The sequence below is a fragment of the Pan troglodytes genome, chromosome 7, assembly GCF_028858775.2.
Source record: "Pan troglodytes isolate AG18354 chromosome 7, NHGRI_mPanTro3-v2.0_pri, whole genome shotgun sequence".
In the NCBI taxonomy this organism is placed as follows: domain Eukaryota; kingdom Metazoa; phylum Chordata; class Mammalia; order Primates; family Hominidae; genus Pan; species Pan troglodytes.
This window is the reverse complement of record NC_072405.2, coordinates 46909197-46936208: the sequence shown is the minus strand read 5'-3', so window position 1 is coordinate 46936208 and position 27012 is coordinate 46909197. Positions and strand designations below refer to the sequence as shown.

Genomic DNA, 27012 nt, shown 5'->3' with positions numbered 1-27012 from the left:
GCTGTTAGAATTGAAAGAACTGGACAAGTCCACAATTATAGTTAGAGATTTCAACACTCCTTTCTTAGTAACAGATAGGACAAGCCAACATAAAATCAGCAAATATAAAGAGTTGAACTATTTCATCTACCAACTGGATTCAATTGACATTTACAGAACACTACGCCCACCCAACAAGAACAGAATATACATTCTTCCGAAATGCACATGGTACATTCACTATGATAGATTATATCCAAGGTCATAAAACAAACCTTACTAAGTGCAATAGCCTTGAAGTCATACAAAGTATGTTCTCAGATCATAATAAAATTAAATTAGCAATCAATAACGAAAAGATAACTGAAAAATCCCAAACACTTGGAAATTAAACAACATAATAATCTATATGTCAAAAAGAAAGTTTCAAGGGGAATTAGAAAATACTTTGAAGTGAATGAAAAATACAATATAAAGTTTGTGGGATGCAGCTAAGGCAGTGCATAGAGGAAAATACATATTATTAAATGCTTATCTTAAAAGAAAAAATCTTAAATCAATATTATAAGTTTCCACATTGAGAAGCTAGAAAAACAAAACCAATATAAACTCAAAACAATCAGAAGGAAAGAATAAAAATAAGAGTGAAACCAATAAAATTAAAAACAAAAACAATGAAGAACATCAATAAAACCACAGCTACTTCTTTGAAAACATCCATAAAATTGATAATCCTCTAGCCAGATTAACCAAAAAAGTGGGGAAAGGGAAACATATTACCTGTATCTGGAACAAAAGAGAAGATATCACTACAGACACCACAGACATTTAAAGAATAATAAGAGAATACTACAAACACTCTACACAGATACAAATTTGATGACTTACATAAAATGAACCAATTTCTTGAAAGCGATAAAGCCAAAAAATTGAATTCATTTTAACGAATGGTTAAAATATTCTGATCATTTCTTGGGGTAATAGAATTGTTCTGCATCCTACTTGCTACAGTGGTGACATGAATCTAGATGTGCTAAAACTCAGAACTAGGCTGGGTGAGTTGGTTCACACCTGTAATCCCAGCACTTTGGGAGGCTGAAGCAGGTGGACTGCCTGAAGTCAGGAGCTCAAGACCAGCCTGGCCAACATGGTGAAACCTTTTCTCTCCTAAAAATACAAAAATTAGCCGGACTTGGGGTCATGCGCCTGTAATCCCAGCTAATCAGGAGTCTGAGGCAGGAGGATCCCTTGAACCCGGGAGGCAGAAGTTGCAGTGAGACGAGATTGTACACTCCAGCCTGGGCAACAAGAGCGAAACTCCATCTCAAAAACAAAACAAAACAAAACAAAACAAAACAAAACAAAACTCAGAGCTATACATATCCCCTCCTTTAAAAAGTCAATTTTACTGTTAATTTTTAAAATTTATAAAATCAATTAAGAAAAGACCAAATCAATCAAGTGGACGCAAGTAAATAGGACATTTTCAGAAGAAACAAACAAAAATTGTAAGAATATTCAACTGTCCTAGTAACCAGGAAATGCAATTAAAATAATAATAAGAAATTATTTCAGACACAAACATTAACAACAGCAAGTCTTGGGAAGATGTAGATTTACAAGACTTTCACATGCTGCTGGTAGAAGTACAACTGGTCAACCCCTTTGGAGTGGAATTTAATGAGATGAAGCTGAAAATGGGCCTGCCCTTCACCCCAGCAATGCCCCTTCTAAAACTTCTCTTAGGAGGCCAGGCATCGTGGCTCATACTTGTCATCCCAGAGCTTTGGGAGGCCAAGGCAGGAGGATACGTTGAGACCAGCCTGGGCAACACAGTAAGACCCCATCTCTACAAAAAATATTAATAACAAAAATAGGCAGAAGTGGTGGTGTGTGCCTGTAGTCCCACCTACTTGGGAGCTTGAGGTAGGTGGATCGCTTGAGCCCAAAAGTTTGAGGCTGCAGTGAGCTACGATCATGACACTGCACCCAAGCCTGGGCAACAGAGCAAGACCCCGTCTCAAAAAAAAAAAAAGAAATTCTCCTAAAAGCACAAAAAAGGATGTGCTCAAGAAAGTTCATTGCAGCATTGTCTGTAATAGCAAAACATTTTCAAAAACTAGGAAATTCAAACATCGTATATTATTCATACAATGGAATACTATATGGTAGTATTTTAAAGACATATAATATAATATTTTATGATATGATATGATATTTTATTTTATTTATTTTTGAGACAACCTCACTCTGTCACCCAGGCTGGAGTGCAGTGGTGCGATCTCAGCTTATTACAACCTCCGCCTCCCAGGTTCAAAAGATTCTCAGCCACCTGAGTAGCTGGGATTACAGGCACCTGCCACCACACCCAGCTAAGTTTTGTATTTTTAGTAGAGACAGGATTTCCTCATGTTGGCCAGGCTGGTCTCTAACTCCTGGCTTCAAGTGATCCACCTGCCTCAGACTCCCAAAATGCTGGGATTACAGGCGCGAGCTGCTGCACCCAGCCTGACATGGTATTTCAAATAAATGAACTTAAAATTATGTGGAATTAACAAAGATAAAATCTCAAAAATATAATGTTAAATGTAAAAGCAACCTGTAAAAATGACACTAGTTATACAAATTTGAAAACATGTAAAACACTGTTACATATTGTTAGACATCTACAAATGCTTTAATAATATAAATACATGCCTGGAAAAGAGAAACCCGAATTCAGTCGTTGTCTCAGGGTGCAGTACACAAGGAGATTTCCATCGTATCTGTAACTTCTTTTCTTTTTAAGAAAAATGAAGTAAGCAATGCAAAATACTGGAATTTAGTAGAGATGAATGGTGGATTCATGGACCTTCATGATGTTATTCTTTGCATTTTTCTTGGTATTTTTAACATTTCATAGTCAAAATAATCATTGCCTCTGTATACAAAAATATATCATAGTGGTTAAGAGCACTAACCATGAGCTCTGGAGCTGGAAAGCCTGAGTTTTTCTCCCATTTCTACTGCTCATTATCTGTGGGCTTTAGCAAATTACCTAACTTCTCTGAGCCTGTTTGCTTTTCTGTAAAATAAGGATAGCAACAGCACTTTCCTTATATTTTTATGAAGATTATATGAGTTAAAATGCAAGATGCTTAGTATTATATAATGCTGGGCACATAGCAAATACAAGTTTTAGGAATTTTTCTTAATTAATTTTTTTCTTTTCTTTTCTTTTCTTTCTTATTTATTTATTTATTTATTTTTTGAGATATGGTCTCCCTCTGTCACCCAGGCTGGAGTGGAGTGGCACAATCATAGCTCACTGCAGCCTGGACCTCCTGGGCTCAAGCAATCCTCTCACCTCAGCTTCTGAGTAGCTGGGACTACAGAAGCCTGCCACCACACCCAGCTAATTTTTTAATTTTTTGTAGAAAGGAGTCTCACTATGTTGCCCAGGATGGTCTGGAACTTATGGCCTCAAACAATCCTCCCACCTCAGCCTCCCACAGTGCTGGGATTGCAGGCATGAACTACTTACTGCACCAAAACTCTGCTGTCCACTCTGTGGTGGCTTCCCCAACACTGTCCCCATGTCTAATTGGGCACCCCATCCTGAGTTTTTACCTTGCTTAGTGGGTAGCTTTCTTTCTTTCCTTTTTTTTTTTTTTTGATACGGAGTCTCACTCTGTCATCCAGGCTAGAGTGCAGTGCTGTGATCTCGGCTCACTACAACCTCCGTCTCCCGGGTTAAGCGATTCTCCTACCTCAGCCTCCCAAGTAGCTGGGATTACAGGCACCCGCCACACCCAGCTAATTTTTTGTATTTTTAGTAGAAATGGGGTTTCACCATGTTTGTCAGGCTGGTCTCAAACTCCTGACCTCAGGTAATCCACCCCCCCTCAGCCTCCCAAAGTGCTGGGATTACAGGTGTGAGCTGCTGCACCTGGTCCTTGACTATACTATTTTCTTATTTACCTTTGTATTCCAAATGTCTGGCAATGGTAGGAATATGAGTCATTACTAACAAACAAACAAATGAACAGGTGAATATCCCTTCTTTCCCCCAATAAACCTACCTGTGTTCTTTCTCCCCTTCCTCCTTCCTCTTCCCAAGGGCCCAGTACTCTAATAGACTGGCTTAAGTACCTCTAGTCATGGAAGATATACTTAGCAACACTCTTCTTGTATAATAAAAGAAACCCTTCTGTAGAAGTCACTCTTGAAACAAAAGAAAGAGTCGCTAAGGGTGGAATCTTAGATCCTAAGGCACACCCCCCACTCCGCAGCTATTATCTCTCTCTGCTTAGTGCAGGACCATCTCAACAAATGAGAAACACTGGAAGATAATGTGGGAACAGAGTTCTCAGGGAAAACGCCGCGAGTGTTCTCTTGAAAAGTTGTATGTGAGACACATTTTTAAAAACACAAATCATATTCTGAATGAATAAAAGAATGTTTTTAATTTACTGGAGAAACTGGCTTGTTAAATCCTATTGTGAATTCTTTCTTAAAACCAAAGTAAGGAATTCTTTTGTTAAGTAAATATTCAAGCCCTTCCCTGCCAAAGGGCTTTTGAAATCTTTGCTGTAATGATGCTGATGTTTTCTGTGTTTATATGTCAAATGCCTGGAGCTTAATTGTTAATGGGTAAATAAGAGACGCCACTAGGTCCTTGCCAAGAAAGGCCCAATAGCTGAGGTTGGGAGAACAATGGCTCCACAGGACTCCCCCAGAGAGGGAAGAAGGGAGAGGACAGTTAGAGAAAGAGTGGCTCTATTCTCTTGTAGATGTGGCTGTTGGAGGAGCCAAGGAAGAGACCAACCTGGGGGATGAGAACACAGGCACGTGTGCTGGAGTGGACCTGAGCCTGAACAAAGGTATCGGGCACAGCTCTGGCTTTGCTTCATTTCTCCTTCTTGCCAGTTGATCAGGAATTCCTGCTGCTCTCCAGAAAACCATCAGAAGCATATGTTGCTGTTGGAATCACCACCCACCAGTGGGCAGAAGAAAGCTGGGGTCACAGGCTAATTTCCCCAGGCAGGTGGCCTGGGTTGAATTCCACGCCCGCCACTGTAGGCTAATCTGCCCCACTTTAGGCATGTTATTTAACCTCTGTCCTTGGAGTCCTATGCAGCAAAATGGGGATAAGAATGCCTACCCCATAAAAGGTTTTGTAAAAATTAATTAATATTGTAGAAAAATGCTTAGAACCGTGTCTGATGCATAGTACATGCTATGTGTGTTAAATATTTAACTGACAGTTAAGGCCAGGCACATTGGCAAAGTAACCTTAAATCCAAAAACAGCAGACCAATTGTAAGGAAAGGGCTAACTGGAAATTTTTATAAGTCTGTTTGCTGAAGAAGCCTTTTCCAGATTTTTTTTTTTTTTTTTTGAGACAGAGTCTCGCTCTGTTGCCCAGGCTGAAGTGCAGTGGTGCGATCTTGGCTCACTGCACCTCTGCCTCCTGGGTTCAAATGATTCTACTGCCTCAGCTTCCTGAGTAGCTGGGATTACAGGCACGCGCCACCACACTGGGCTAATTTTTGTATTTTTAGTAGAGACAGGGGTTTCACTGTTGGTCAGGCTGGTCTCGAACTCCTGACCTCAGGTGATCCACCATCCTCAGCCTCCCAAAGTGCTGAGATTACAGGCGTGAGCCACTGCACCTGGCGCCTTTTCCAGATTTGAAGTTGCAGGGAGAGCTGAGGATATTCACAGGGCAAGGACTTGAGGCAGAGAGACGAAGACTCGGGTCTGCTAAAGCAAGGTCATTCCCTCTGGATTCTAGTTCTTCAGATGGATAGAATGAGGTCAAAGATAAAGCTCTCACCCAAGTAGGAGGAAAAAAAATGCTCTCAAGGATTGCCAGACTCTAAAAGTTTCAGAGTTGAAAAGGGCATTTCAAGCTATAAGCAGCCAGCCAAGAGCTAGGCACAGGGTGTCTCAGTTCTTGGCATTGCTGGGCCAGCATCTATACTTAGGGAAAATCCACATGGAAGGACCCCTTCTCCTCTCTCCAGGAAAACACTCAGCTTAATGACAGCTGGGTCCAGAGCAGGGGCCTAGCAAGTCCTTGTCTGGGCCTCTGGTGCCGGAGTCAAAGGAGGTCCTGATCCAGCCTTGGGATTCCAGCAAGGACTTTATCCCATATTCAGGAGGGGAATCTACAGGTCTCCCTCAAAGACCCTCAGGACACTCTGTGGGCAGCCCCTCCACCATCTCCTCGCTGCTGTTCAAATTCTCACTTTTATTTGTGTGCCACTTTTAATTTGTCAAAGCACTGTCACATCTACTAGCTCACCTGATCTGTGCCACCACATCAGAGGATACAGAAAGGTGGTATTAGGACATCTGACAGCCAAGGAAGCAGAGACTCCAATGGTTAATGTCTAGCCCAGGACCACAGCTACTAGCAGAGGCTACACCTATACCCCTGACTTCACATCACACTCTGCCACACTCCCTCTCCTGTGTGAGGGCTCCCCCAGGAAAAGAGGAAAGACAGGAGCTATTCTAGGCAAAGTAACCTTAAATCTGAAAGCAGAAGATGAATTGCAAGGAAGTGCAGCTCCAGGACGTGTTCCCCTATCTTCTCATCAGAACTCAGCCAGCAGCCATGGACACAGGCCTCTCTTTCCTCTGCACTGCTTCCCCACCCTGGTTCCCGCTGTGGGGTAGGTCCCTCCCAGACCATTATGGCTGGGACGTGCAGCATCTTTTTTTCTCTGCTTCTCCAGTAACAGCTGGTTCTGCTCAACTCCCAAAGATGATTTTCAAGAACCCCAACTCTACTATCTGCCTGGGCTGCCAGAAAGAGAAAGGGCACCCTCAGAGACACTGAAGACCACCCTCCAGAAGCCGCCAGCACTTTCTATCATGTGACTAGCTCTGGGTGCTCCTTATCTAGCGAAAGGGGCTGGCTCAAATGGCACAGATATTGAAGATCTTCCTGAAGAAGACAGGAAGAGATGCTCAGGTCAGGGAGGGAATGAGACCCCTGGGGAAGGGACTCCTCCCAGCTGAGGAGTTGATTAGAAGCAATCTTGGAGTTGGCAGGAGCCTTAGAGACTGCCTGAGCCAGTCCAGGAAGCTGGCTGAGGAGCTTGGGAGCAAGAGACTAAAACCAGCCAAGTTTGGGACAGAAGGGAAGGAAAGGGTTGAGCAGTGAACAGAGAGACAAAGAACAGGCAGTTCCAAAGAGCCAAGAATGCAAATCATTTGCAGACGCCGCCGGCGAGAACCTCCACCAAGGCTGCTGTGGGGGTGCCTGATGCCACGAGCACAGCCACTTCTACACGTCACGGTGAGCGTGAGCCCATGCATGTGAGTGTCCCCGCTGAGTCATTCCGTGTGTGTAATGATTGTGTCAGTTGTGAGTCACCAATTGTGTGTCAGTCAGGGCGGGGTGTGTGTGTGCTCAGTGCACAAGCACGTGAGGGCTGCCAGTGCCCAGAGTGACAGTGGAATGTGAATGAGAGCCAGAGAACCCGAGGAGCTCAGAGCACTCCCAGGGGGAAGCTGTGTTTAAAGGGCACCACGCTTCATTCACACCGTACATCACACACCACATTTCTGAACACGTTCCAGAGAAAGCCATCTGTGCCCGCTTCCTGCTGAAACCCCCTATGGAGCAGCAGTGCTGAATTCTTCAGGCTCACGGGGTTGTTATCAGAGTCAGAGATGGCCACAATCTTAGAATCCTGCATTTCAAGCCCTTCGTTTTGCAGAGGGAGGAACTGTGGCAGAGAAAGCTGACACAATGGTCCCAGAGTCACAGAGCTAGCTGGTAGAAAAGCCAGGTGTGGACCCAGGTGTCTGTCCAGACTTCCCTGCCCAGGACTCGGTATGTCAGCACAAAGTGGGTCCTTTTTCCTTTTCTCAGCAGGGATGTGATGACATCACTTCTTTTAACTAAAATGCACCCAGATCTTCCCATGAAATGAAACCCTGATGTCGCGTCCTAAAGGCTGGATTTGATGAATAGCCCAAAAGGCAAAGTTGGGGCATCTCTGGCCAGACGGTTCTAGACTGAGAGTCATTTGACCTATTTTCCAAGAGCCTTGCCCCACCCAGGTCAGGAGGAGTCCACAGGGAGACCCATTCTTAGGTCTCTAGGTCCAAGATTGGCCAGGCACTTTGGCAGCCTTGATGCTGTGTGATTCAGAAGCTGCTTATGAGATGTTTGCGGATGTCTCACACAGGACTCCTGACTCGTCATCCTGCCACCTTCCTGGTGGCCATTTCACAGCTCAATTTCTCCTGCCCCACAACAATGAAAAAATAAATGAAAGTAGGGGATTTATTTTAGCAGTTTTCAAATTGAGTATCTCAAAGGGTTTAATAGGTAAAGAGCCTAACCCTATTAACTAGTAAGTTGAGGTTTGGGGATTATCTGTTTCAATTACCCATTCCATTCATTCTTCTCAGATGGCTCAGAGTTGACCTGAACTTCAAAGGGATCACTTCAACCACTGGATTTATTGTTCTTATTTCATAATAATTAAGTAGTTACTATATACACAGCACTGTTGAGGCCATTCAATAGGCACAGACACTGCCCTACATCCCTGGAGAGCAGAGATTTATTATCTCATTTATCAGAACTTCAAAGCCCTTTCACTCCAATTACAGCTTGTCACTGACCATGGAGGCGGCTGAGGTGCTCAGGGCACATGAGGCAGGGAGAATGGGAGGGGCAGAGAAATCACTGCTCCAGACTAGATCTGGAGTGGAATGGTCTTACATTTGGGCCCAGGTTCTACATTCATAAACTGGTGTTTTTCCCAACAGGGCTCTGCTAAAAACATACCCTGGAAAGGGAGGTAAAAGGATGCCTTCTCAGCCGAGCGCAGTGGCTCACACCTGTAATCCCAGCACTATGGGAGGCTGAGGGGGGGGGTGGATCACCTGAGATCAGGAGTTCGAGACCAGCCTGACCAACATGGTGAAACCCCGTCTGCACTAAAAATACAAAAATTAGTCAGGTGTGGTGGCGTGCACACCTGTAATCCAAGCTACTCAGGAGGCTGAGGCAGGAGAATCGCTTGAACCTGGGAGGCGGAAGTTGCAGTGAGCTGAGATCGCGCCACTGCACTCTAGCCTGATTTTTTGAGACTCTGCCTCAAAAAAAAAAAAAAAGGATGCTTTCTCGTGTGGCAGACTGACAGACAGATTAAGGGTTGATATAGTAAGTGTCCTTCATATATGACACATGGGCCAAAAGAGTAGAATCACCAAATGTTTCCTTGAATATAAAAAAATATATTTGCAAGGGTGGTTATGTCAGCATTATGTGTAATTGCAGAAAGCTATAAAGGACCTGAAAAATCCATTGATAGGACATCAGTTAAGTAAATCAATCATGGTACAACCATACACTGGCAGATAAGCAACTATAAAGAAGGAGTTAGATCTACCTACATTGACCCAAAGAGAGGCACGGGATTATTAGGTTTAAAAAAAGGAAAAGAGGCCGGGCACAGTGGCTCACTCCTATAATCCCTGCAGAGGCAGGAGGATCACTTGAGCCCAGGAGGTCAAGGCTGCAGTGAGCTATGATTGCGTCACTGCACTCCAGCCTAGGTGACAGAGCCAGATAAAAGAAAGAGAGAGAAAGAAAAGAAGAGAAAGAAAGAGAGAGAGGGAAGGAAGGAAGGAAGGAAGGTGAAGGGAAGGGAAGGGAAGGGAAAGGAAGGAAGGAAGAAAGGGGAAGGGAAGGGAAGGGAAACGAAGGAAGGAAGAAAGAAAGGAAGGAAAGAAAGGTCGGGCTCGGTGGCTCACGCCTGTAATCCCAGCACTTTGGGAGGCCGAGGCGGGCGGATCACCTGAGGTCAGGAGTCCGAGACCAGCCTGACCAACATGGAGAAACCCTGTCTCTACTAAAAATACAAAATTAGCCGGGTGTGGTGGCGCATGCCTGTAATCCCAGCTACTCCGGAGGCTGAGGCAGGAGAATCACTTGAACCCGGGAGGCAAAGGTTTTGCGGTGAGCTGAGATCATGCTACTGCACACCAGCATGCCAGCCTGGGCGACAGAGTGGGACTCCGTCAAAAAAAAAGAAAGAAAGAAAGAGAGAGAGAGAAAAGAAAAGAAAGAGCAAGGAACAGAATATGATCTTATTTTGCATTAAAAAATTAAAAGAGGTATCCTATAAGTAAATATGTATGTTTATATATTTGCATATGTAAAAAAGAAAATAGGAAAATGTATACAAGTGGGAAAATGTGTAGTATATAAAAAATGTAGAGGGATACACGTGAAGCTGGTTATAATGTTTACTTCAGAGGGTGGGGTTAAAATGGGTAAGAAAATTAATATTTTGTATACATGTTTTGCCTTATCCATATAAGTTACAAAAACTTATATGGATAAGTCAAAACATATTTAAGGCTTATACATACAAACTTTATACTTTATAAAGTTTATATTTATAAATATATAAATTTTTATATTTATAAATATTTATAAATATATAAATTTATATATTTATAAATATAAATATATAAATTTATAAATATATTTATAAATATAAACTTATATTAAATATATTAATAAACTTATAAACATATATATAACTTAAGAATAAAATGTATTACAAAAATAAAGAATAGACAAAAGGGGCTTGCAGATGCTGCCTGGCCACACTCATCCTTGGCGCTTGCCCCCATGGAGGCCTCATCTACTGTGACACTTGGAGAGCTGGCAGCCATCACTCAAGAAATCAGGACACATTTGGCCTCTGCTGCAGCATCAGGGAACAAAACAAGGACCAAGGCTGTCAGTTCTCAAGAAAAATACTGATGTGCATAAACGTATGTGACATAAATTTATTCAGTGACTTTGAGATATCTTACTCTAAACAGATAAAATTAATTAAAACTAGTGCAAATTTCTGGCAACAGTATTCCAACTCCCCATTATTTATTGAGGGCATTGAAAATTGGAACACATCACAGATCCTTAAGTCATTCTCTGAATCAGGAGGAGAAAAGGGGAAGGCAGAGAGCACTCACTGTATGTGCCAGGCACTGGGCTGAGTGCTGCGCCTACATTATCCCACCTGATGCTTGCAATAACCCTGCAAGGTAGGAGTAAAAGGAACACACACATACACAAATACACTGACACACACACTCACACACATGATCACACACATACTCATACACTCACACTCAAGCATGCACTAGAAAATACAGAACAAAGCAAGCATTGGCAACTAATAGAAGTATAGTGCTGGCTAAGCACAGTGGCTCACATCTATAATCCCGGAGCTTTAGGCTAGGAGTTCGAGACCTGGGCAACATAGCAAGATGCCATCTCTACAAAACATTTTTTAAATAAAAATCTTTTATTTTTCTTCAGATGGAGTCTTGCTCTGTCACCCAGGCTGGAGCCCAGTGGCGCGATCTCAGCTCACTGCAACCTCCACCTCCCAGGCTCAAGTGATTCTCATGCCTCAGCCTCCCAAGTAGCTGAGATTACAGGTGTGAGGCACCACGCCTAGCTAATTTTATATTTTCAGTAGAGATGGGGTTTTGCCATGTTGGCCAGGCTAGTCTCAAACTCCTGACCTCAAGTGATCTGCCCGCCTTGGCCTCCCAAAATGCTGGGATTACAGGCATGAGCCACCACACCTGACCTAAATAAAAATCATTTTTAAAAACAGGTATAGTGCCTCAGGGCTCAAGAAAGCAATACCCCTATTGCTGTATGGTAAACAGCAGGCAAGGCTACTGATCAGACCAGGGTAGTAGTAATTCCAGGGTTCTTTGCACACTTAGCCAGGAGACTGGCTAGCTCAGCACTGCCTGGGTTCGCTTTATCCTTTTTACCGCTCTAAAGCTCTGAGAGGCGGGACCCAAGCCTAAAAGGAAGTGAAATGAGGCAGCACTCTCTTCACTGCAAGTGACTGAAAACTAACTCAATCCAGCAAGGCAGCAAATTATTTGGCTCTCATAACTAAAAATGTCCATGAGTAGATGGCTTCTGGCTCAGTGGGATCAGGGGTCAGCTAATATCAACCAAGACTCATTCTGTCCCTTCATTTCTTCTGCATTGGCTCCATTTTTCAAGCAGGCTCTTTTGAGAGAGCAGCAAAGATGGCCCCAGAAATTCCTTGTTACTTGCTGCCTTGCAAGTAGCTATTCCAATGAAAAGAAAGCACCTCATTCCCAGCAGTTTCAGCAAAAGTGCAGGGATGACTGTCATGGGCCTAGCTTGGGTCACATTCCCATTTCTGAATTAACTACCATGCTGATCTGATTGCCCAGGGTGGGTCAGCCCTTCCCAAATCACATGGACTAGAAATGGGGTAGTGATCCTCCCATGAAAAAAAAAAAATGGAAGGATAGTGGCAAAGGAATATAGGAGGGATGTTGGACAAGCAGACGACAGATGACCATCACAATGTCACATAGAATCCTACCAATAAGAGGACAAGGATGGTGACTCATATCTGTAATCCCCATGACTCAAGAGGCTAAGGAAAGAGAATTACTTGAGGCTAAGTGTTCGAGACCAGCCTGGGCAACATAGTGAGACTTCATCTCAATTAAAAATTAGCTGGGCATGGTGGTGGACTCCTATAGTCCCAAGTACTTGGGAGCCTGGGGTTAGGGGACCACTTGAGGCCAGGATGTCGAGGCTGCAGTGAGCTATGATTGCACCACTGCACCCCAGCCTGGGCAATAGGCCAAGACTAGAAAGAAAGAGAGAGAGAGAGAGAGATGAAAGAAAGAAGAAAGAAAGAAAGAAAGAAAGAGAGAGAGAAAGAGAGAGAGAAAGAAAAAGAAGAGAGAGAGGAAGGAAAGAAGAGAGAGGAAGGAAGGAAGGGAAACCCATCAACAAATTGTAAACTGTGAGAATGTGAGAAGCTGGTAGGCATTAGTTTTTTTGTTGTTGGTTTTTGTTTTTTGTTTGAGTTGGAGTCTCGCTCTGTCACCCAGGTTGGAGTGCACTGGTGCCATCTCAGTTCACTGCAACCTTCACCTCCCGGGTTCAAGCAATTCTCCTGCCTTGAGTAGCTGGGATTACAGGCGCATGCCACCACACCAGCTTTTTGTATTTTTTTTGTGTGTATTTTTAGTAGAGACAGGGTTTCACCATATTGGTCAGGCTGGTCTCAAACTCCTGACCTCGTGATCTGCCCACCTTGGCCTCCCAAAGTGCTGGGATTACAGGCATGAGCCACTGCGCCCAGCCGGCATTAGTTTTTTATTTGTCATATCTTGGCCACCACAAGGCCCTTGGAAGTTGTTCAACATGACAGAAGTTCTGAAGACCCTGAGAACCCTCTGTTCCCATTGCCAAGGTTAAGGATTCAGGAAGGATGCCCAAGAACTCTGTGAAAACTCTTGTCAATAAATACTAGAACCATCAGTTCCTGACACCCCACACAGGATATGGGGAGTTCCAGTTGCCTAAAGAACTGTAACAGTAGAAGCTTCTCAATGCTAAGGAGGCTGGAAATGTCCTCCCAGGAGCCAAGGACACAGGTTTCAGCTCAAGCTCTGCCTTTAACGAGCCACATGACCTTGAAAACATGCTTAAGTATTGGGGGCGGTCAGAGCTTTCATATGTAAAATAAAGGGGCTGGGGAAAGCAACATGAAATGTAAAGTTGTCTCCAGCTTCAAAACTCTGATTCTAAGTCAGAGTCACGAGATGGAAAAAGTTTATGGGTAAATAAACTTTTACCCATAGGTAAATGACTAAATAAATAAGTGAGAAAACGGTAGGCTAAAAAAAACAAACAAACAAAACAAAAACCCACACCACACCCACCAGCCAAATCTGTGACAATTTGAGCAATAAATAAATGCTAATAGTAATGGATTATAACCCACTAATAAAATAACAGTCTACAAGTTCATACTGATATCCATCCATCCATTTATGCATACATGAGAAGGTCAAGGAAAAGCTCTTCTTACAGTAGAATGTTAACTAGTAAATTAACAAGGAATAACGATGTTAGAAAATCATCAGTGGATATTTAAACTGGTAGTTAAAAGTTTGATGAGAAACAGGATATTTACAAAGTCTTAAGGCATCTCCCCATAAATTACTTATTAATTACAAAGAGGAAACATAGTAACTTTACAGTGATGAAACCTGAAGGCTACTACCTTAACCAGTGATCAAAAGTTAACGTCCGCTGGCTGGGGGCAGTGGCTGACGTCTGTAATCCCAACACTTTGGGAGGCCAAGGCTGGTGGATCACCTGAGGTCAGGAGTTCGAGACCAGCCTGGCCAACATGGCGAAGCCCCGTCTCTACTAAAAATACAAAAAATTAGCCAGGCTTGGTGGCAGGCGCCTGTAGTCCCAGCTACTTGGGAGGCTGAGGAAGGAGAAACACTTGACCCCGGGTGATGGAGGTTGTAGTGAGCCAAGACTGCACCATTGCACCCCAGCCTGGGCAACAAGAGTGAAACTCCATCTAAAAAAAAAAAAAAAGTTAACGTCCCCAGTGTTGGAATAGGCCAACCTCATGTATATCTTTGATACAGTGTTCTGAGAAGGTCACAGCATCTCCCCAGTGTCCTGCCCAAAACCCATAACCTGAATTTAATCACAAGAAATGTTACTTAATAATTGACCTGTACTATTTTAAAATGTCAAGGTATAATTTGAACTTTTTTGCCACACAAACAAAAAAAGTCAAGGTCATAAAACACAAAGAAGGTTAAGGATTTGCCCAATTTAAAAGAAACTGAAGAGACAATAACAACTAAATGCAATGTGTGATCCTGGATTAAATCCTGAATTGAGGAAAAAAATAGTTGTCAAGGATATTACTGAGTGTAATTGATGAAACTGAATGTGGATGATGACGTGAGCATGCATAGCAACCTGCCTGGAGCTACGGTGTGGGTAGTCCAGGGACACCAAGCCCCCAAGCTCCAGCTAAGGCATTCATTCCCGAGCCTGGGGACTGTGGCATCCAGCCCTCTGAAGCTGCGTGGTCCCAGGATTTCTTTCATCTTTTGCTTCCCTCTTCAAGCTTTCTGATTCATTCACTGGCATAGTCTGCTGGGAGAGGCAGCAGGAATGTCTGGAAGATTCTCCAGAGCCCCAACAGTCTGCCACCTTCACCTCTCACATCTACTTCAGCTCCAGTTCCTTCCCTGTCCCCACAGGGAGAGTCCATCCTAAACAAGGAGTTGGTGACCTGATGTCCCTGAGGAGCTCAGGAGGCCCTGATGCAGCATGAGTTCAGGTCCCATGGGTATCCAGAGGGAACTTCCAACTGTGGAATGCCTTACACAGAAATACTTTCTGTAAACCACTCCTCCTTGCTTCCTCCCATCCTGACTCAGTGCCCAACCCCAGCTCCAGCATATACCTCAACAGGAGGGAGCACTCACCCAGTTCAAAGCAGCACATCTGCCCGAGAGAAAAAAGCAAAGTCACCAATATGAGCCAAGTCACTGAGATGGAGGAAAAAATCTCTAGGCCACAGTCAGGATTCTAGTTCTCTTTTTTATTTATTTATTTTTATTTTTATTTTTATATTTTTTTGAGGCAGTTGCCCAGGCTGGAGTGCAATGGTGCAATCTCGGCTCACTGCAACCTCCGCCTCCTAGATTCAAGTGATTCTCCTGCCTCAGCCTCCTGAGTAGCTGGTACTACAGGCACGTGCCACCACACCCGGCTAATTTTTTGTATTTTTAGTAGAAACGGGATTTCACCATGTTAGCCAGGCTGGTCTCGAACTCCTGACCTCAGATGATCCACCTGCCTTGGCCTCCCAAAGTGCTGAGATTATAGGCATGAGCCACCGCGCCCGGCCTATTTTTTATTTTTTTAAGAGATGGAAATCTGGCTACATTGCTCAGGCTCGACTTGAACTCCTGGCCTTATGTGGTCCTCCCCACTAAGCCTTCCAAGTAGCTGGGACAACAAGTGCATGCCACCACTCACAAACTAACTCTTATAACCACTTACTGAGGACCAGCCCTGTTGTAGGCATCGTGCTGTAAGTTTTACACACGTTTTCTTTCATCCTAATGATGCCCATGTTATGACAGAGGAACCTGAAGCCTCAGAGAGATTTAAATACTTCTCCATACCTCCCACAAGATTTTAAAATAAAATCCAAATGAATTCACAATCTAACTGTATTTTTTTTTTCAATGAAGAAATGTAGAATATTTGTATAGCTGCAGGAACTGGAGACCTGCACAGGCCAGACTCTGTACTAGAAGACATTAAAAACACACATTTGGTTATATAAAATGTGAAATATGGTAAAAGACATCTTAAACAAAACTAAAAGACAAAAGACTGAAAGAAACATAAGAATTGGTAGCCCATAACATAAGAATTGATAGCCCTAATATACAAAGATTGCTTACAAATTGATTAGAAAAAGACAATCAGAAAAAGAGGGGCCATGTACAGTGGCTCACACCTGTAATCCCAGTACTTTGGGAGGCCAAGGCAGGAGGATCGCTTGAGTCTAGGAGTTCAAGACCAGCCTGGGGCAACATAGTGAGACCCCCATTTCTACACAAATTGTTAAGGATTAGCCACGTGTGGTGGCATGTACCTGTAGTTCCAGTCACTCAAGAGACTGAGGTGGGAGGATCACTTGAACCCAGGAGTTCACGTCGGCAGTGAGTTATGATCACACCACTGCACCCCAGCCTGGGCAACAGAACAAGACCCTGTCTCTAAAAAAAAATAAATTAAGTTAAAAGTAAATTTAAAATAAATTATAGTACAACTATACTATGGAATATCATGCAGTTATCAAAAATATTAATGAATGCATGCCAACATATTGACCTAGACTGTAGATTTCCACACTATATTCTTAAACTTTGAAAAAGTGCATAGGGCTGGGTGCAGTGGCTCACGCCTGTAATCCCAGAACTTTGGGAGGCCAAGGCATGTGGATCACCTGAGGTCAGGAGTTCAAGACCAGCCTGAGCAACATGGTGAAACCCCATCTTTACTAAAAATACAAAAAAAAAAAAAAAAAAAAATTAACCAGGCGTGGCCGGGCACGGTGTCTCACACCTGTAATCCAGCACTTTGGGAGGCTGAGGCAGGCGGATCACAAGGTCAGGAGATTGAGATCATCCTGGCCAACAGGTGAAACCTCGTCTCTACTAAAAATACAAAAATTAGCTGGGCATGATGGTGCGCACCTGTAGTCCCAGCTACTTGGGAGGCTGAGGCAGGAGAATCCCTTGAATTCAGTAGGCAGAGGTTGCAGTGAACCAAGATTGCACCACTGCACTCCAGCCTGGGTGACAGAGTGAGACTCCATCTCCAAAAAATTAATTAATTAATTAATTAAAATTTAAACACTTAAAAAATTAAAAAGTGCTGGGTGTGGTGGCTCACGCCTGTAATCCCAGCACTTTGGGAGGCCGAGGTGGGCGGATCATGAGTTCAGGAGATTGAGACCATCCTGGCTAACGTGGTGAAACCCCGTCACTATTAAAAATACAAAAAAATTAGCTGGGCGTGGTGGTGGGCACCTGTAGTCCCAGCTACCTGGGAGGCTGAGGCAGGAGAATGGGGTGAACCCGGGAGGCAGATCTTGCAGTGAGTTGAGATCGCACCACTGCACTCCAACCTGGGCGACAGAGTGAGACTCCGTCTCAACAACAACAACAACAAAATTAAAAAGTGCATATATATTATGATTCAATTTTATTAAAACACGTTTAAAAAACAAAAACCCAGCCGGGCGCGGTGGCTCACGCCTGTAATCCCAGCACTTTGGGAGGCCGAGGCGGGTGGATCACGAGGTCAGGAGATCCAGACCATCCCGGCGAACACGGTGAAACCCCGTCTCTACTAAAAATACAAAAAAAAAAAAAAAAAATTAGCCGGGAGTGATGGCGGGCGCCTGTAGTCCCAGCTACTCGGGAGGCTGAGGCAGGAGAATGGCGTGAACTCGGGAGGCGGAGCTTGCAGTGAGCCGAGATCGCGCCGCTGCACTCCAGCCTGGAAGACAGCGAGCCTCCGTCTCAAAAAAAAAAAAAAGAAAAAGAAAAAGAAAAAAAGAAACAAAAACCCATATATGCATACATATGTTTGCTTCTGTTTCCTTTATCACACATTAAGTAGTGGAAATATGCGAGCAAACTTAGTACTGGTTACTTAGTAGACATAAGAGAGGCAAAGAGTAGCAAGAATGATTCTTCAATTTGTTTTTGTATCCCTATTTAATTTAATTTGTTAGAAAAGAGCAGGTAACTTTTGTAACTTTCACAATTTTAAAAAATCGAGGAACTTCCAGGCTGGGAGCAGTGACTCATGCCTGTAATCCCAGCACTTTGGGAGGCCCAGGCGGGTGGGTCACTTGAGCTCAGGAGTTTGAGACCAGCCTGGGCAACATGACGAAACCTAGACTCTACTAAAAATACAAAAATTAGCCAGATATGGTGGCCTGTAGTCCCAGCTACTCGGGAGGCTGAGGTGGGAGGATCACCAGAACCCAGGAGGTAGAGGCTGCAGTGAGCCCTGATTGCACCACTCCAGCCTGGGCAACCAGAGTGAGACCCTGTCTCAAAAATAAACAAATATCTCACTGTTATACTGAAACTTACTTTATTTAACAAATAAATATAAGTAAATAAATAATTAATGAACTTCAAACTCAAGGATCACTATATACAGTTGTTCAGGTTCAGCACTGTATAAACGATCCGGGGTGGGAGGTATGTGTAGTATTCACATCTTCACATCGTACATGTCAGGGAATGAAGGAATGTGTGGAGACACCAGCCAAAGTTCTGAAGCTGCAGGGGAGAGTCCTCCCCTACTTAAAACCCACACCATACAATGGATCACACACACACTCAGAAGAGCCTGCACATACATTGCTGACACTCTCATATGCACCACTGTGCCTCTCCCAACCAAAATTCAGGTGACCCTGCACCCTTGGAGACCCAATTCTTTACCCTTCCCCGCTTTGAACCTGGTATAACCCCTTTACTTAATGGAGGAATTCAGGTTAAGGCAAAGGTACAAGCTGCCAGAGGCATACATGCCCTGGCATTGGAGGGCAGGGGTGGGCAGGGAGCATGAGCAATGAGAGTGTGGCACATGTGTGCCCTCAGCCAGGAAGACTGCAGTGCAGATGTTCCGGAAAGCTCTCTGCTGGGCACAGCCAGGATAAGGCTGCCACGCACAGTTGTTCAAGCTATGCGGTAATATACTAAATTTAACACAATTTTACCTGAGCAAGGGGCATTGTTTTCCAATTTGCACAGAGATGCCATCTGGGCAGACAGAAGCCCCACTAGTAATTGACAGAGACAGACTCCAACCCCAGGCTCTGCTTCATTATCAGCTGTATGACTTTGGAGATAAAAATAGGATCATGGATGTTACAGCACTTTTTGAAAAGTCATAAATATAAGGTATCGTTATAAACAATTCTCCAGTTCTCCAGCCAGCAGACTGGCTGGAGATCATCTAATCTGTTCCCTGTCTCTAGGCGTATGAGAATACAGGCCACTGGGAGAGACTCGCATCTGTGGTTTCTTCAAAAACACAGCAGCCCACAGTGATCTCTCATTCTTCCATTTCTATCACATTCAGGTCTGTACCAGGCATTTAGAAATCAGTGTGTTTTACAAGCTCAGTAATCTTTCTTTGAGTGGGTAAGGTTTATATGTGTGGGATGTGTGTATGTGTACATATATGTGTCCTCAATAATATCTGAAACTCCCAGAAGACAGACATTGTCCTTCTTTGCATTTCCTGTAGCCCTGTAGCACCTTACAGGTATTCATCAACTGTTTTCCTGGGTATCTTTTATTTATTTATTTATTTATTTATTTATTTATTTATTTATTTTGAGACAGAGTCTCACTCTGTCACCCAGGCTGGAGCGCAGTGGTGCAATCTCAGCTCACTGCAACCTCCGCCTCCTGGGTTCAAGCAACCCTCCCACCACAGCCTCCCAAGTAGCTGGGACTACAGGCACATGCCACCACGCCCGGCTAATATTTCTATTTTTAGTAGAGATGGAGTTTTTGCCATGTTGGCCAGACCGGTGTCGAACTCCTGACCTCAGGTGATCCACCTGCCTCAGCCTCCCAAAATGCTGGGATTACAGGTGTGAGCCACTGTGCCCAGCCTCCCAGGTATCTTAACTGTGTTAAGATATCACTGCCCGTTTAGTCTAGATTTAAACAAATGAAAGGTCTTCTAATAGAGATGAAATTAAATAACATATAGATGATACCTAGACAGTACTTTGTCTATGATAGATGCTTATAAACTTATAAATATTTCTTTCCCTTTACTTATGATGCAAAGCGAATAGCATTCATTCAACAACATTCATTCAAGGCCTTTTTTTTTTTTTTTTTTGAGACGGAGTTTCGCAATTGTTGCCCAGGCTGGAGTGCAATGGCACTATCTTGGCTCACCGCAACCTCTGCCTCCTGAGTTCAAACAATTCTCCTGTCTCAGCTTCCCGAGTAGCTGGGATTACAGGCATGTGCCACCATGCTTGGCTAATTTTGTATTTTTAGTAGAGAAACCATGTTGGTCAGGCTGGTCTCAAACTCCCGACCTCAGGTAATTCGCCCGCCTCAGCCTCCCAAAGTGCTGGGATTACAGGCATGAGCCACCATGCCCAGCCAAGGCCATTTGTTATGTACCAGGCAATATGCTGGGTATTGGGGATAAAATGATAAGTAAAAAAGTCTTTTCTCAAGTTCTGTGGGTCATCTGGCCAGAAAAAATGGCCTTGATGGTGAACTCCCATGTTATGTGAAGTTGTAAACAGGCACTTTTGGATGGAGCATAACAAAGGGATAATTGGATGTAGTCATGATTTTCTAGGGTTGGAAGAGGGTAGGAGATGGCAGTTTGGAAGGTGATGTTTGAACAAGGTCTTGAAGGATAACTAGGAGTTCACAGAGATGAAAAACAAGAGCATCATAACTAGAAGAAGCAGAATAAGAGAAGCCACTCTCAATTTTTAAAGTTAGTTTGAAGATAACCACCTTCTTGAACAGAACTATGACTCATGCAATGCCAGGGAAATTACCCAAAATCAAAATCAGCTGATTGGAAGAGAGAAAAGCACTTCAGACCCGGGCCCTCCATCCACCATCCTACCCCTAGGTCTCTTCCAGGCCTGACACTAGCCTTTACCAACTTGTAGTTTAAAGGCATTTGTGACTGTTTTGTTTTGTTTTAACGGAGTCTTGCTGTCACCCAGGCTGGAGTGTGGTGGTGCAATCTCAGCTCACTGCAACCTCTGCCTCCTGGGTTCAAGCGATTCTCCTGCCTCAGCCTCACAGGTAGCTGGGATTACAGGCACCTGCCACCACGCCAGGCTAATTTTTGTATTTTTAGCAGAGACGGGGTTTCACCATGTTGGGCAGGCTGATCTCGAACTCCTGACTTCAAGTGATCTGCCCACCTTGGCCTCCCAAAGTGTTGGGATTATAGGCGTGAGCCACAGCACCCGGCCGTAAAGGGGTTTGTGGCTTTTTAAAGTTTGCAAGTTATTATTTTCCTTTATCTAGAAAAGAACTGTTTTTAAAGCCAAAGACTAAAAGTTACAAGCAGCCCCAGGTATTTATTTTAAAGCTGAGAATTTCCCCGAGGCCTGAAATTTGGTGTCTGGGTTCCAGACCTGGGGGTAATTGTTGGGTTCCCCTCTCAGACCTGCCCTCCCACCCTGCACCATCTGTTCAGCAGGGCACAGCTTCCCAAAGGTCTGCCCAGTCCTCTCCTGGTAACCCTACCTGGGGAGAAAAGCCACTCCTATGACCCACCAGATCAAAGATAGAGCCCAAAGTGTTTACAGTATCAGCTTTCGCTCCCCAGAGGGAAGGGCTGTATCTTTCTTTATGGCTACAAAACCAACGGTGGCTTTGTGAATGTCCGGCCCTGTTGGCACCTCCATGCACAGGAGCCCAGCTGCTGCCCCAGCCCAGGGAGGGAGGGAGGCTGCGGACAGGGCATCCAGCCCGAGAACAAAGCTATCAGCCCCATCTCTGCAGGGTACCAGCCTCGCCCTCACACCTGCCAGGCGGGGGCCTTTTCTTTCTCAGTTAACTTCTTCGTCTGCCTGGTTCAGCACCAGGCACACTGGAGACTCTCCGGGTTTGTGGTTTATCGGCAGCCCAGTTTTGTGACAAGACCTTTGAGATCTGGCCTCAGGAGATGTGGGTCATACTCTTCCTCCACCTATGACCAGGTGCCTGTCTGAGCCTCAGTTTCCCCATTTTTTTTTTTTTTTTGAGACGGAGTCTCGCTCTGTCGCCCAGGCTGGAGTGCAGTGGCGCGATCTCGGCTCACTGCAAGCTCCGCCTCCCGGGTTCACGCCATTCTTCTGCCTCAGCCTCCTGAGTAGCTGGGACTACAGGCGCCCGCCACCACACCTGGCTAATTTTTTGTATTTTTAATAGAGACGGGGTTTCAACGTGTTAGTCAGGATGGTCTCGATCTCCTGACTTTGTGATCTGCCCACCTCGGCCTCCCAAAGTGCTGGGATTACAGGCGTGAGCCACCACACCCGGCCAGTTTCCCCATCTTTAAATGATGGTGATCATCAAGGTCAGGAGATCGAGACCATCCTGGCTAAGACGGTGAAACCCCATCTCTACTAAAAATACAAAAAATTAGCCGGGCCTGGTGGCGGGCGCCTGTAGTCCCAGCTACTCGGGAGGCTGAGGCAGGAGAATAGCATGAACCCTGGAGGCGGAGCTGGCAGTGAGCCAAGATGGTGCCACTGCACTCCAGCCTGGGCGACAGAGCAAGACTCCGTCTCAAAAAAAAAAAAAAAAGATGATGATCATCATGTCTGACCTGGCTGCCTTTCAAGATTGGTCACTCATGTAAAAGGGCAGCACCGTGGGGCAGCAGAGGCAGCGCAGGGTGGAGGCTGAGGGCTCAGCTCGAGTTTACCAGCCAGGCTGTTATTTCCTAGTTATGTGACCCCAGGCAAGTTATGTAACCTCTCTGATGCCTCAGTGTTCCTCATCTGTAAAATGGGATTATAAGAGTTCCTGCTTCACAGGGTCATTAGGAGGATTAAATGAGATCATGTTTATAAAGAGTTTAGGACAGCATCTGTCACATAATACAGCTTAGCCAGCATCTACTCTGTGGATGGTGCGGGGTGGGGGGGTTTACAGAGATCAAAGGCACCGAGCTCACAGCATGGTGACTGCGAAGAGAATCAAATGAAATAACAATTGCAAAGGCAAATCAGGTCATTAACCCCGCATGCACACCCTACTTCAAACATCGTGTGTGTGTGTGTGTGTGTGTCTGTCTGTCTGTGTCTGTCTGTGTCTCCACTGCATGTTGTGATACCTGCCTCCCTCTCCATCCCCTCAGTCATTACCCTCCAGCCACACTGGACTCCTTTCTTGTCCTGGAACCTATCAAACTCTTTCCTGTCTCAAGCCTCCGCAGTCCTCTCTGCTTGAACTGTGGCTCCTGCAGAGAAAGCATCAGAATCTCCGGGGAACTGATTGGAAATGCACATTCTCCAGCCCCGCCCAGAACTCCTGAATTAGAAACCCTGGGGTGGGACAAGCAAGCCGTGCTTTCTGGGGCACAGGTGATTCTGGTGTGTGCTGAAGTTTAAGAACCAGTGGCCGAGAACATTCTTAGGTCTGCTCTTCTTTTGCCCGGCCCCTCCCTCGCGGAGGAATTCCTTCTTATTCCTCTCTGAAGAGTGGCTGCTGCCAAAAAACGTTTATGAGATGGCCTGGGTTTTCTTTGTTGATTTATCATTTAGTTTGGAAGAAATCAGAAGTCTCTTTAAGAAGCCAATTTGAAACGTTCACCCATGGGAACAGTTCTGGATGAAGTCAGAAGATCTGGAGGCAGCGCAGTAACACACGTAGGTTTTCTGGCCATATGGACATTTCAGAGAAAACAACGCACAGACGCCTGGAGCAGGTGAACTGGCTTAAGTAGAGAGAAACTAAGTCATTTGGGGATATTTAGCGCCTGATGTCAAGACAGAAATGTCTAAGATGTAATTAAAAGTTATATTCTAATCTCAATAGTAGCTAAGTACAGACTTAAACATAAGCCTGTATATAACAAAATAACCCCAGGAGAACCAAAGAAAATCTAGAAAGTTGCTGCTAAAAACAGTTATGTTAGTGATACCTAGGAAAGTTTTTTTTCTTTTAACATGTCATGGTGGTTTACAAATGAAAATTGAGGCCGGGCGTGGTGGCTCACGCCTGTAATCCCAGCACTTTTGGAGGCCAAGGTGGGCGAATCACAAGGTCAGGAGTTCAAGACCAGTCTGGCCAACATGGTGAAACCCCATCTCTACTAAAAATACAAAAAATTAGCTGGGCGTGGTGGTGGGCGCCTGTAATCTCAGCTACTAGGGAGGCTGAGGAAGGAGAATCGCTTGAACCTGGGAGGCGGAGGTTGCAGTGAGCCAAGATCATGCCACCGCACTCCAGCCTGGGCAACAGTGTGAGACTCCATCTCAAAACAAACAAACAAACAAATGAAACAAATGAAAATTGAAACTTCACCCATTTATGGCTATTGCCTAAAGAATTTATAAATGCCTGGATCATTGCAAGCATATTGCTGACATGTCTCTCGGTCTGCGTTACCCTGGTGGACATCACCACACTCACCTGACAGGCAGTAGCTTCCTTCCAGTAAAAGCAAAGAATCTGAAAGGAATGGAAAAGGCTCCACACAGTGCCATTTTATAGAAGGAAATGCAACAAGGTCACAGACCAGAAGGACAGCAGCCCAGGCCGGCTGGGCATGGAGGAAGTCCCAGGATGCTGCTGGGCATGAACAGACCTCCTCATACAGTGTGCCTCTGAAGAAATAATGCAATTGTGTGGGGCCAGAGGAGCCACAAATAGAACAAAGGGAGGAAAGGAAAAATCAATATGCAGTAAAGAGGAGGAAGGGAGCCCAGCGCGATGTCTGAATCTCACTGGCAAGAAAAGGAAACAGGTGGTCTAAGCAGGCAACCCTTCACCCCACATTGTAATGCTGGGGCATGGACGTGTTCCATAGATCACTCACTGAGAAGTCTTCACAAGAACACTCCAAGACAGACACTACTATCCATCTTCCACACACTGGGGGATTGAGAGTCAGAAGGATTATACAGCTTGTTCAAATTATAAATAAAAGCCCTGAGATTTGAGCCCAGGGTCCCAAGCTCTTTCTAAGCCACCATAGCTGCCTGGTCTATAAGGCAACTCCCCGAATATGAGCTGCAGCGAACTTGGGGGCAGATAGGACCACCTTACCTGTGTTATGGAGTTGGCTTCCCCAGGATGATCCACCTGGGAAACAGCCTCTGGGGAAACCTGACTCCTTCCCCTCCCTGCCCTGCACAAACTGATGTTATCTCTGCAAGCAGTCAGAGGGAGAGCTGCAAGTGGCCTTCACTGGGGCCTCGGGAAAGGGACACCTTTCTCCTTAGCTCCCTGTTCCCAACTCTTCCTGGAGGATGTGTTATAGAGAAAAGGGATACTCAGAGAAGCAGGAAATGGCAACCTTGGAGCTCCCAGCACTGGAATCTGCATTCTTTCCTAGTTGGCCCCTTTCCGGGGGGAAAAGTGGGGGATTCCTTTTACTGCTCCACACCCTGAGCCCCTGGGACCCAGTAGTGCCCCCCTCCCTCCTTTCCACCCTGCAGCGTTTTTCACTGGAGAGTAAAACAGAACTCAATAAATCAAAGTGGTTTCCCCAGCAACCGTGGGAGAAGCAGGTTTACTTACGCCAGGTAAATAATGCATGAGCTCGGGCTGAGAAATACAGTGACCAAGTTCATGTTACTAACAGGTTCACTGAACCTCCAGGCTGGGCTTCTGAGCCGCAGTCTCAGGGGATAAGGTTGCAGTTCCCCACCAGGCCCTCCTCTCCAAAGGAATCCTTTCTGTATTCAGGCTTTTTGTTTTTTGGGTATTCTTTTTCTTTTCCCCGGTCTCACTGTGCTATATCCTACTCCCTGAATCAGATTGCCTCTGCCTTCGACAGCCAAGAGACTAGGTACCCATTCTCTGAGAGGCTTCTCCTGCTTTAAAGACAGGGCATATATTGGGAGATGCTGGATTTTGCAAAGTCAGGCTGGCTCCCTTGTCTCCTTGGGTCTGCCGGAAGACAGTTGGCTTCCAGATCCATTAGGTATATCTGACAGGTCAGCCAGGTCCCCACGTTCCCTGGCACAGATGGACTGCCAAGAAGAAATGTAAACTGAACCAAATTGTGAAAGAACAACTTGTGATGAAGACCGTGTGCTCCTCCCTCCCCCCGAGAATAACTGATACTCTCTCTCCCCTCTCAGATGTTTGACTCTCTCTGATTTGTACTCTGAAAGTAATAAGTTCTTTTAAAAAAAAAAATTTATAAATACTAAATTATAGTATAATGCAGAAAAATCTTTTTTCAAACTGCCCTCTCCCAATCTAAAACATCCCCCACCATGTCCCCACCCTAAAGAGAATTTCTCATTTTTAAATGATAGAAAAATTGGCCGGGTGTGGTGGCTCACGCCTGTAATCCCAACACTTTGGGAGGCCGAGGCAGGCGAATCACCTGAGGTCAGGAGTTCGAGACCAGCCTGGCCAACATGGTGAAACCCCGTCTCTACTGAAAATACAAAAATTAGCCGGGCGTGATGGTGCGTTCCTGTAGTCCCAGCTACTCAGGAGGCTGAGGCAGGAGAATTGCTTGAATCCAGGAGGTGGAAGTTGCAGTGAGCTGAGATCACACCACTGTACTCCAGCCTGGGTGACAGATCAAGACTCCATCTAAAAAATATATATATATAATATATATTTATAAATATTTATATATAATATATATTTATAAATATTTATATATATTTACAAATATTTATATATATAATATATATTTATAAATATTTATTATATATATATAAAATTCCCATGGAGAAAAAAATTAAGAAGTTGCCTCAACACAGGCAATGAGATTTAGGCAACTAATGCCATTTATTCTCTCTAACATATTAATGGTATTATAAAATGGTCTGAAAGCCGACCTTGTATACAGTATCAAAGTGTTAATGAGTAACTTTCTAT

The 27012-nt window shown here is 44.6% G+C and overlaps 1 protein-coding gene across 1 annotated transcript; it reads left to right on the top strand.

Annotated features, from left to right (window-relative positions):
- The first annotated feature begins 6031 nt into the window (after positions 1 to 6031).
- LINC03042 (long intergenic non-protein coding RNA 3042) lies at positions 6032 to 26263 on the top strand. Its single transcript, XM_001171412.5, is given in 3 exon segments — positions 6032 to 7270; positions 19431 to 19534; positions 23303 to 26263. Coding segments are annotated over 3 exon segments (735 nt in total). The 5' UTR covers positions 6032 to 6892; the 3' UTR covers positions 23556 to 26263.
- The last annotated feature ends 749 nt before the right edge of the window (positions 26264 to 27012 follow it).